The sequence below is a fragment of the Amblyomma maculatum genome, chromosome 6 (assembly GCF_055883805.1).
Source record: "Amblyomma maculatum isolate TAMU_Amacu chromosome 6, ASM5588380v1, whole genome shotgun sequence".
Taxonomy (NCBI): Eukaryota; Metazoa; Arthropoda; class Arachnida; order Ixodida; family Ixodidae; genus Amblyomma; species Amblyomma maculatum.
In genome coordinates, this window is record NC_139349.1 from 173,249,984 (window position 1) to 173,262,531 (window position 12,548).

A 12,548-nucleotide genomic window follows, 5' to 3' on the forward strand; every position below is an offset into this window, starting at 1 on the left:
AAAAAAATGTGTTAAGGTCAGCTCGCTCACATGCAAGCGATTGAGCGATCTCAGCGACGAGCGGCAGCGACAGAGCGAAAAATTTCAAACTTGTTGGAACCGCGTCCCTCTCGCTGCTCGAGCCACCGCGGCAGCTTAAAACAAGGTTTCTGTGTCGCCGCTGCAGAAATCGCGAGCGTTTTCGCTTGCGTGTCGATGGCGCGCACCACTCCGTTTTGGTTGTCTCATCCACAGCTCATTTCTTGGCAGCGTGCAAAGATGCTGCGCAGCGATGACGTCGGGGCACATTTATAATGTCGGGGCGAACTTGGCAGGGTGCCCGTGATAGCTTGATTGCACAAGCCTGATTAGATTTATCACGCCGCGCTTGGGGCGGGCGTCATGATCGCAGCAGCTGACCGCGTGCTTTCGTTGATTCATACATGCAAGGATAAACGACTCCCGCCAAAAACAAAAAAAACCCTGGCGCTTCTTAACGTCCCAACAGCACAACGATAAGAAAGGATGACTCGCAAAAAAAAAAAAAAAAGAGAGAGAGAGAGAGAGAGCTGCCGCTTTTTAACGTCCACAGGCACCATAGCCACTTCAGTCGCCGCGCGCAGAGGGTTCGCAACATACGCTGAAGAAAGCGTCCGACGCCTGTCTGAAAACGGGCTGAGCTGGCTTGGCGCATGCGTAGCGCGTGCTGAAGGAGAGAGATAGCTCGGCAAAAGGATGGGCACACCCACACACATGGCTTGCAAACGTCATGCGTTGGCACGCGGGAAACGATAACTGCAGATGCGCGCGCCTTTGGGGAATGGGCACAGCGCTGCCCAGACCAGCCGTCGCCGAACTGTCCCTTCTCATTCCTTCCACGTGTGGCTTGAAAATGTCACGCGGCAAACGGCCAAGGGTGATGCGATCGTCTTTGGGGAAGGCACACTTTCCAGTGCGTGGTGCGGAGATCGATATATCGAACGACCGGTGATATGAAGTTCGATATATGATGCGGCTTTCCTATACTTTTACACGGGATTTTCAAGGGGATATTCCGTGAGTTCAATATAATCAAAATTCGATATATCCGGGTTCGATATAACCGGGTTCTACTGTATAGCGTTGGTGTTATTGCCTAACAAGTATCATGATAACATTTTATGCTTAGTGGTTGTCGGCCTTACAAGTAAATATGCTGAATATGCACGATTCATGCTTAGGAACAGTTATCACGGTAGCGAATAACAGCGCTCCTGTCCCGCGCCGATGTTCGTACCCGTGCGACCCGTGCACCTCGACCCCTACGTCACTGGCGCCCTCAGCGAGGGGAGCGGCAGCACCGCGCAACTTTACCCGACGGCGCCGCTCTATTGTTCACGCGGCGCATTGACAGGCACAGAGTATAAAGGAGGCTATGTCTGTACATACAGCACCCTGAAGCACACATTCTTTTTCCTTTAAGACGCATGAATCTTCTGCCCTGTCTGATAAACGATAAATGTTAACTCCCCATGGCTGCACTGTGGTCAGGGTTTAATTAGACCACTTGTGTGTCATCACTGCCTACCCAAATGTCAATACAGAAGTGTTAATGCCTAACGAACCCACTCACATAATGAACCCATCCACCCCCTTTCTGCCTAAAGATTTGCAAAAAAAAGAAAAAAATCAGGAGTCAGTCGCTAGCGCGTCATCCCTCCCTTTCGCGCAGTCATCACGGTCTACAACGCAGTTCTTGGCAGTGCACATCTTCTGTGCAGCAATTAAGGGCGTTTAACTTGGCAGAGTGCCAGTGCTTGTCCGGTTGTCCAAGCTTCGTTTTCAGTACATTCGCTTAATCACACCATGGGTGATTGGGTCGGGCGCCACCTACTGCCACCCAATCATTGGAACGCACGATAGCAGCAGACGCATTTTGAAGCGAACATTGCTAAAAGCTGGCATCACGATCGCGACTGACCTTTCGCTGATGACTGATGGGTGGACGACTCTCAAAAAAAAAATAATAATAATTCCCGCGGAACCCGTAGGGTCCGTCCGAAGTCATAACCTTTCACAGGCATTTTCTGAGACCGCGCCAACAGTACTTATTCGTATTTCCGAATTAACAAGTATTTACTAGCGGGTTTCGGGCAGAAGACAGAGACGCAAGCAGCCGCCGCCACGGCAGCCAACCTCTACCCTCCGGTGCTGCCGGCCGCCACACCGGTCATGGTGCCATTTTTAGGCTTTATCCATTCTTCCATGGTTTTACCAGTTTTCATCTTCTGTCCCCGTTTTGGACGTGCACAGCCTCCAACTATGCCACTCTTTCGTGGGGATGTTTTTTGGCCATATGCTGCATGCAAAGCCGCCCAGATGCTGTGGCACGTAGTTCAAATTATCCGTAGTGTAAAAAACTCTCGTTCGAATTAACAGATTTCTATGGAGTTTGGCCGGATCAAGTAATGTAGTTCGAATTATCCGAAAATTCAAATTACCGAGGTTCAAATTAATGAGCTTTCACTGCAGTGCACTAGAACATTGGCAAGTTTGCCATCTTCAGTACAGAGTAATGGAGCAAGGTGTCCGCCTTGAGCAATGAAAGGCACGTAGGGTGCTGAAAGACAGAGAAGTGCTGCCACTTAGGTCGCAGAGCGGAGAACGCACGCTGGGCAGGGCATCTACTTCTGTACTTTGCTTTGAGCATTGTTTTCGTTCTGCCTGTCATGTTTTGTGGCCGTGCCATGTTGCAAAGGGATGGCACAACAAGAGAGACTGTACGGGCTTGGTAGCATGCAACAGCTGTTGCTGCTTGCGGAAGAAAACTATCTATGTTAGGGGCTCTGCTGACAGTCGATCAACATAAACTTATTCAGGGTGCATAAAAGAACTAATAAAAGAAAACAGCAATTCGTTATTATGAGTCAGTTTACCAGCAATAATCGTACAGTACACCAGTTACTACTCATGCTATCATTAAATATTACATGCTTAGAAAGACCCCAGCCGTTTTACTCATGAAGCGTTAACAGGATTGACAGCTTTGAAAAAAAAAAAGAAAAGAAAAAGAAGAAACTGCTACAGAACACTAAACAGTCGGTACCACTATGCTACAATTTGCACAAAGAATGAATTAGCATAATACTAATGTGTCCTAGTTCCATATTCTCTCATTTCAAAGCCATGATTGCTCCATGTGGTTCTTACAAATAAACATCCTCATTAATTCCTCTCTTGTTAAACACTTTGAACAACAATTTCGAATGGAGTTTTCTTCAATGAGAACAGCACTTCCGATTCACTTTTTCATTTTAGCACAATAAGTCGACATTTTTTTTTTTTTAATGCCCTTCCAAATTTGGGGGGTCGACTTATAATCGGAGTCGACGTATGTGCGGAGTCTTAAAGTCGGCCTATATGCACGCTCAAAAGTAATTCCAACCGAGTTGCAGATAATATCATGCCAAGTCTGCTCGTAATTTCATAATAGTTGTCAGACACGGTGCGAAAGTTGATCTGCTTAAGAAAACTTGAATTTAATTGAGATCTGCACCAAAGGTTTGTTTTAATACGATAGCAACTTGTTATTGACAAACTGTGGGCGTTCCATGAAAAAACGGCCAAAGCTGGGCCGGGCTGGCAATGTTGGATACAAATGGGACAGCTACAAATCCAATCCAATCCAAAACTAGACCACACATGACCAGTCACATGAGCAGAGAAGCATTTTCACGTGTTGTGCACCCGTGCCTGTCGCCATTTCTGCACGTCACACCGCTTACGTTACAGCTAACAGCGGTGTATGTGGTTTGTGTCGCTGCCCGACGGACGTCTTGCAAGAAGCCGCCGCAACCTCGGCAACAGTACAGCGCAGCTTTCAAGTGGCAAGTCATCCTCTATGCAGAGTCAGAAAACATCGCAGCGGGGCGGAAGTTCAACGTCTCAGAAAAGTGCGTGAGAGGCTGGAGAAAACAAAGAAGCAAGCTTTTTGAGTGTGCTGCTACATGGCGTTCTTTTCGCGGGCCAAGTCTGGACAATACCCTGCTGTTGAGGAGGCGATTAGAGATTGGGTTCATGACCAGAGAGCTTCTTTGGATGAAGTGGCGCAATGGGTCAACGATGCCTAGTATGGACTACCAACAGACATGGTCTCTGTGGCATTTTCCACGTGAGGCATCTCGGCACCGCTTCTGATGACCAGTGGCAGCGCGGTCATCATAAGATGATGACCGCGACTGTGTTCTCACAAGTGACGAGTCAGAGATGTCTCGTGAACGAATAAGCATTTCTTTATTACTCGGCCTCCTGAAAAACATATTGGGCAAACTAGGACCGCAGGGTGCAGCAGTGTCGACCTAAACTCCGAGTCAAATTTTTTTTTTTTGCCCAAAAGGGGTTGCGATTTGAGGGGTCGATTTATAATCGGCAATATACGGCAAGCATTACGATATTTCTGTGCTTTGAATGTGGATGCAGATCAAATAACTATAAAACCACATTAAAAACCTAATGCAAGCATATTCCTTAGCTGGAAAGTTTCTCTTTCGTACAGCAATAATATTTTCCATGGAACAGAATTTGTCTACGCAAATTTGCCCTACTATCTCATTGGGGGCAAATTTTACAGCAGATACCATGGCAGCTAATTGCCTTCAGTAGCTGCGTTGTATTCTGTTGCATGCTGTCCTCATCAGCGCTTGTCCGTGTCTATTGTATCCCGCTGCTATCCATCACCATGACCCCCCCTCTCTCTCCTAGAGGCATTGGGGTTGAAGCACGAGCGATGATAGAGGCTTCCAGCATGAACTAGAAAACCAGGTAGAGAGGCACAGCTTCGCGCAGTCCAAAGTTGAACAGGTCTGATGTGCCTGGGCAACTTGTTTTCTGCCATTGTTTGTTCCTAGTCGTATTATTTTGGCAGTGTGTTGCAGTGCAGTGTGAACTGAAGACAATGACGGAAGAACAATGAGACCAAAACAATGCGGCATGTATTGCAGCGCTGCCATAGCGGTGGCAACTCAAGCAAAGAACCGCAGTCTTTAACTGTTCAGAACTCCGTTGGTAGATCATTGAAGTAAAGCTTGTTCACAGTACGCCTAAACAGAAGATGAAAAGTTTCGTTTGATATCGATTGTGAGCCATAAAGGTGCACCAACCCAGTTCTTAGTGGCATTTTACCGAACTGCACAGCGCCTGAAGGAGAACTACAGCTCTGAAGTGTTCCTCCACTTGAGGACAAGTGTTACTGCACATCAGAAACCTGCCAACCTTTTCTATTTGGCTGGTGACCAAACTTTACAATTGTTTGATCACTGCCCTAAATCTCCCAATAAGTTTGAAACCGGCACTGAGAAATCTGCAGCCATCATCGCCATCAGAGGCTGCTTTAGCACCACTGGTATCATTGGCTAAGCAGCCGATCAAGGCCAATTTGAGCCAAACCAAAGTACAGCAAAAGTAAAGCGAAAGTAACTGGCCACAACAAAATTGCTGTGCCAGTTTTGACCGGTGACGACATAGTGCAGCCGCAGTAGATATAGAAGCTTCGCTAGCTTTACCTTCGAATCTCGGCTAAAGGGCAGCCGCTTGACATTGAAGGGTCATTGCAGCGGCTTTGTCCAGACGTCACGCCATCTGATCTTTCTGTACCGCGCTTGACCACACACGCCTCCATGCTGCCGAGCTGCGCTATGCCCGACAACGGTATGATAACTCTTCATCCTAAACCATCATCACCAACAATGGTCGCAGACAAAATTACGTGTAAAGGACCCAGCAATGATTTCACATTAAATAACTGAAACGATACACCGATAGCGCCGAGAGAAAGCAGCAGCGCCATCGCACCGATCAGTTTGTGTCTGCAGCGCAGACGGAGGCATAGCGAGAACGTTTGGTGGCGGCATTTCTAGGACTCCCATTGCATACTAGCTGTTCATTGAATACTGCCTGAAAATGCTAGCAATCTATAAAACCATATGTTCCTCTGATCGAGTTCAAATTTGCTCGGAAGTTTTCATTTCCATGGCAATAATCCAAGTCATGTCATTTTCCTTCGGCTGACATCTGGGGACATGGCTGCTGCCAATCTCTTTTTTCCCTGCTAAATGTCTACCTACCGGCTAAGGAAGAGCTAACCACAGGGTGAAAGAACTCACATATGTGGCGGCAGGTCTCGAGGTTCTCTGAATTTCAAGCCAGCTGCATTTAGCACTGTGTACACGCTGGATAGCCATGCATCAAAATCATGTGCTACAGTTGGGATTTTCTAATGCCTACCGCTCCGGGAAAAACAAAAGTTATTATTGGGTTGTCTGGTGCATCAAGAAAAGCACTGCACACTAGGCCACATCAGAAACAAAAAGCAACACAGACATCTTGTCTTCCAAGAAGTCACCTTTGTTTCCTGTGTCTTCTGTGGTGTGCTTTTATGCACATCATTTTTACTTCATCTGAACCTTGTGGCAAAGTACCAGAGTCCTTTTAACCCATCTAAGGAATTGAACGAGATTGGTTTGATCAAGCAAAAATCATTTCTCTGCCTTTTCAAAAATCTGCTCCAAGTAAAATCTGGACCTTTCAACAAGGTTTACGGGGAGCTAAGCCTGCAGAATAGTTTGGTAGCTGCAACTTGATGCAACAGCTATGGCAGCATAGGATCTGGCCTATACCTGCCAAACATAGGAAGACTGCTCATAATGGAAGCAGTAGGACAGCTCAGAGCCTAAAATTAAAGAATGATTTTGACGCCATATCAAGCTGTAAATACTGCCTGTAAACAAACAAAAAATTAAATGAGGATTGCGGTAGGCTGCTGCTCCTTGTTGTAGAGCAAGCACAGGTTGTGACCATGGCTGGTGGTCATAGTAGAAGATAATAGCGCAAGATCAGTCACCAACTCGCCCACACTTTGATGGCTGGTGGTACTCACTTTCCGTTGGCGAAGCCACCATGTCCATGAGGTGCAGGTCCTCATCACCTAGCAAGTCGTTGAGAAGATAGTCGTTAGGTGTACATGCCATTGCACCAGGACTGGTCACATTGGTGGTCATGTTGCTGGTCATGTTGCTCGCCATGCTACCCATGCTTGCCATGTTGGACATGGTGCCCATCATGCCACTGCCGGTCGCTGTGCTTCCCATGCCACCATAGCCACCCATGCCAGGTGAGTACAGGTAGTCGGGAAAGTCCTGCCCATATGTGGGTCCCTCCGTCAGCAAAGACCCATTGTTGGAGGGAAGACCCGTGCAGGCAGTTGCTCCTGCAGCAGCCAAAAATGAAAAGGGACAATAAGTCCTTCCGCTGCTTTCAAGAGATTCCTTGCTTAGACAATTTCAACTAGTGTGCTTTTTTCTTTTTGCCTGCCCCAGTTCAGGTGCTTCTGATTATAAGATAGCAGACACTGGGCTGGCAAACATGTTTTTTTTTTTTTTTTAATAAAACCCCTTACTACTACTTTTTGCCACTTAAATGTGATCTTGGTGTGTCATGGACATCCAAATCTGGCAACATCTCTTTCAGCATCATTCAGAGGCATCCTCTGCACCTCCTTCAAAAGTGCACATCTCTAAACAACTATGCCTGTGGATATGACAAAAGTCCTGCACCAACACAGAAAGTTCATGCACTCTCCAAACACACTTGTGGTTACCAAGAACTAGCGGGCCACCATCAAACAGAACACTGCCCACGTCGAGAACATAACCTTTTGCTTTTTATATTAAGCAGTAAAGAGCAAACAGTACGCTTCAGGTTTATGCATCAAAGGTGCTGAAAAGTTATACACTTATCATCTGTTCACAGCACGTCAATGCCATGGTGTACACTTGACCAAAAAAAAGGAAAAGGAGAGTTTGCATTGGAATTTAGCTCAGTAGTACAGTGGTGAGCAGGCTTGTCCAGAGCATAGAGTGAAGCACTACAGAGCAAATGAAGTGGGAAATCGACATAGCTGCTTCGCTGGGTGCAAAATGCTTGCACCTGCGCAGTTAGTATGCGTGGCAGTGCTCTACTGTAAGCATTATCTGTGAATACCTGCAGAACAATGCTCGAGAGCCCTAGACGGGTGTGCTCATTCACATGCACTAAAGAAGGAGTTTACGCATTACGACTGTATTGAGTATCCATTCTTGCACAGCACGAGTGGAGCACTGCTGAACAGTTGTACCAGGTCATAAATGTGTTGTGTTTTATGGCGCATAGGCAACTAAGGCCATCATGCGCCAAACTCGGGGTAAAGCAGTTCCTGTTAAAAATAAGTCATAGTTTGTTTATTAGCTTTACTTCTTTTAAAAAACTGAAAACAGAAAAAATCTCGAAAACGGCATTCTCTCCTAGTAAGAGACTTGGATGAAATGGGACGTGTTTACTATAGAAACACATAAAAAGTTTCCACCTGATTTTCTCATATTTCATGCATGATATTAAAATGTGGTTTACTGTCAGCTGTTCATTGCATGTCTCACATGTAGATTTTTCTTGTCCAAGGAGTATAAAAGGATGTGCTAATCAAGCCTGAGAGAGAATGCATTGCCTTCAAACGACATAAACATACTGCCAGCTGTGCTAAGTTGAGACACCCATTTGAGAAGCAGTGAGCTTCCAATTAACCCAGTTCTGCGACAACTGCATCCACCTGCTGACCTCTGCAAACTTTTATTCAGAGTTCAATAAAACATGGTGCTGGGATAGTTGGTGAACCATACTTGGAACGAAGACACAAAAGTGTGGTGTCGTATCCTCTTCTATGGTTGTCCTGTTTTGCGCTGCTTCATTCAGAGTTTTATTGGAGTACAATTGAACCCCGTAATAATGAAATTGGCATGGGCGAGAAAATTTTTCGTTTTTGCGAGAATTTCGTTCTCGCGAAAACGGGACTGTACAGATGAATAAGTATGAACCTGAGCCTGCGGAAGTGCAATTTGATTTGAAAAAGTCTGCAATCGACGTTTGCCCCTTCTTGCTTTGCAGCAGCGTCAAAATTCTGCTCACACAACTGAACAGGCAATATCGTCATTGTGAGCACCGATGAACGAACGTATGGTGTCGAGAGCATCGAGCACATCCCGCAGACTTGCCTCCTTTTTCTCGAGCTGATCGTCGCCGCCTTCGTCGTCGCTCTCCTCGGTTATGCTGCACACATTCTTGATGATGGTGTCACCTGTCAATTCCTCACGGACAATTACATCTTCATCCACAAAGAGGAAGTCGACATCGCGCAGCTCCTGCCATGCGCTAACCAGTGCAGCCCTTTCTTCTGGCAGCTGCGACCTTAGTGATGCAGCTGTTGCGAGCTGCTCAGTAGCGAACCCCGCATGCTGAAATGAGTTTTGAATAATAGTTGCTCTTGTTACTGTCCATGCCGCTGCCATCATTTCCAGGGCCGTGAACAAATCCACTTCTAACGGGCGCTTCATCTCGATGTTCAAGAGCAGCCGTTGAAAAAGCCTCCCTTGGTATGCACACTTCACACTTCGTATCGCACCTTGGTCCAAGGGCTGAATCACGGAGGTACAGCTCGGGGGAAGAAATATCAAGTGGACGTTTGTCAGAGCTGTGTCATCAACGTGATGTACACTGCAGTTATCTAAGAACAAGCACACAAACCTTCCTGCCTTTCACATGCCTCCATCGGAGGCGGCCAGCTAACTCCCAAAGATAGCGCGGTTCATCCATGCTTTATGGTTGGCTGTGTATTGCATGGGCAGCCTGCAACTTCCCTTAAAGCAATGTGGCTTTTTACTTCGGCCGATGACGAGGAGCGAACGCTTGTCGGAGCCGTTCATGTTGGAGCACAACAAAATCGTTATGCGTTTCTTGCTCTGCTTCCCACCATGGCATTGCTGCCTTTTCAGTTCCAGTGTTTTTGATGGCAGCATTTCATACATCATCGGCGCTGTAGATGTCGCAGGGCTTGTACTCTGCTTTGATGTCTTCATACGTTTTTCACATCCAAGTTGATGCCGATTCCGTATCGACGCTTGCCAATTTCGCCTATTTTGGCAACAATATTATGCCTTGCTTTAAAACGGTTCAGCCAACCGGCGCTCCTCTTAAAATTGTCGTGCCCTAATAGGCACGCGAAGCCGATGCCTTTTTGCTAAACTAAGGCCCTGGACAGCGGCACCTTGTTGGCTCTCTGTTCTAAAAACCAGGCATACACAGCCTTATCTACATCCTCAAAAGTAGCCGTTGTCACCGTCTTGTGCTGCGCACGTGCTCCATTTTTCAGGGCAGCCAAGATGCTGTCTTTGCACTTAAGTATCGTCGACTGCGAACAGCATGGAATTCCTAATTCTTCTGCAATATCCATCTTCTTCCTTCTTTTTGCAGCTTGTGCGATGAGTTCCGCCTTCTCCTAAAGCGTCAAAAACTCCTGCTTTTTGGTCTGAGGAGGCATCTTCTTAGCACGTTGACTCGCCAGACAAAAAAACAATGGATGCGTGGCATGCTGGGCCCCAACCAACATAAACATCTATGATGGTGATGGTAGCCACGCCCTTTGTATTGGGTCGCCGCTGCCCTCGGGCGCGGTGGAGCCAAAAGTTAAAGATGAGAATAAAAAATTAAAGAACAAAAACCATTGCCCGCCATTGCACTGTCCAGGTAAATTTTGTCCACAAAAAAATGACTCGTCACGGCCGTGCCCGTTTGAACTGGTTGCCATCAAATCCCAATCCGCCAAAAATAGTTTTTTTTTTTTTTTTTTTTCAAACGACAGGCGCGCAGTCGTCATCATCAGCAACTTGTAAACAAACATGGCCGCGTCCGTAAATGTGCTTGTTGGTAGCGTGGAAGAGCCAAAAATGTTAAAACTGGTGTACTAAAATGCGTTCCAGTGATTTAATTATGGCTTACGCATAAAAAAAACGTGTGGACTGCTACTTTAAAAACCTTCGTTGTTGCGGGATTGAAGTCTGAAAGGGTTTTGTTGTTGAGAGAGATGAAATGCATTGAATCTTATGAACGTTGCCTAGGGCCACTAAAATATTTTGTTCTATCAAGAAATTCGTACTTGCGGTGTTCAACTGTATTCATATAGAAGGTTTTGAAAATTACACACCAGGGTGGCCAAATCTGGTTCTGTTGAAGTGCGTTTCTGGAGGTGATCACAAGGATCCAGCCACCACCCAGAACCAGGTTTGTGCAATTCCATTGGCATGAGGATTATTTTTTTTTTATCCAACGGCACGCACTTGGATTCGAACCTCACTATTCTTGCATGCGACGCGGATGTTCTACCTCTATACCACCGCTGCGTTTGGCATTTTATACCTTTGAACTTATTTCCAATCATCTTTCTCCTCATTTTGGTCCCGAAAGGAATCATAGTGTGCAATTTCAAAGGGCATCTGTGTGCACTACTGTGCCTGAAAGCTAAACATTTCGACAGATTTGCCTGTCTGGTTGGGTTGAAAACTAAATAAAACTTGAAATTTCTCCAACCAACACTTCGCAAACTCTTCCTTGTAGTTCCCCTGCAGCTCTGCCCAGCAACACAATCACCAGCATCCAGTACTTCCACAGAGTTCCCCCTTTGTTAACTAAAAATGAGACTTTTTTTGCACAGTTTCAGCTATGCAAAAGTCGAATAAAATGCTCTACGAATGCAGGCAAAGACCACAAGAGAGCCAACTGCACAAGGCATGTGCGGTTATCAGGAGCCCATGTATGCACTACCTCGGAACTCTATGCCCACACCGGACTTATTTCAGGTGCAGAATTGTTCAGCCTTGCAGTGTCAGATTCATGAAATCGTTTCAGTTTACTGTCCCGAAACAGCCATGCATGCCATCACCCTCCGATACTATTTTTCGAACTGGGCATGAAACCTCCTGCAGCCATGTTTGCCACCTATACCTTTTTCTGGCTATGCAGCGAAGGGGAGCTTCTGTCATGTTGTTATTGCAGCATGTAGTTCTGGCTTCAGTTATGGTTTCAGTTCAACCTTTGCTTGAAGTTGTAGTTCTTGAACTGCCAAAGATGCAGAAATAACTTTCTTACTTAAGGCCTAAGTGAGTATACATTCGCAGTTAATGAATATCACGGGCTGCGTACATAGCTGAAACAAACGCATTGCAAAAGCATACAGAAACTGGCGAGTAGACGCATTGCAAAAGCATACAGAAACTGGCGAGTAGACGCAGTGGAACCATACATTGTACTCTTCGTGAGATTCCTGACAGATGACACAGCCATTCTGTTTGCTGGGTGTATTGTACGGATTTGAAAATGCACTACAACATATCATACTGGCTTATGTTGTAGTACTATCATGACATAATAAGAAGTTCTAGGGGGCACTTTGGACCACTAAAGTGCGATGAGGAGAAAGCATTTGTTGCGCGGTGGTCCGAAGCCCTCCACTCGGCACTTCTTTTTTTTTTTTTTCACTCCCACCTTCCTCCTTTTCCTTACGCCTCAATTAAGTTTTTTCTTTCCAGTAAACCAATTTGAAACGCCGCTGATGCCTGCTGTACTGTGTCTGCTTCCATATGCTGTGTGGTGCGGCGTTAGAGGAAGCGCCAAATGAAAGGCACCGCACGGACAACTGGATCGAACGCACGGCGGGGTCAGCTTTGTATCAG

General features: G+C 46.2%; 1 protein-coding gene across 2 annotated transcripts in view; it reads right to left on the minus strand.

The window, feature by feature from the left end:
* Nucleotides 1–12,548, minus strand: part of LOC146187424 (endoplasmic reticulum membrane sensor NFE2L1-like) — a 145,741-nt gene that overhangs the window by 48,477 nt on the left and 84,716 nt on the right. For both annotated transcript variants that reach the window (XM_084607681.1, XM_084607680.1), the window contains exon 6: nt 6,893–7,222. In XM_084607681.1, coding sequence (XP_084463807.1) covers nt 6,893–7,222 — 330 coding nt within the window. The remainder of the gene's footprint in view (nt 1–6,892; nt 7,223–12,548) is intronic.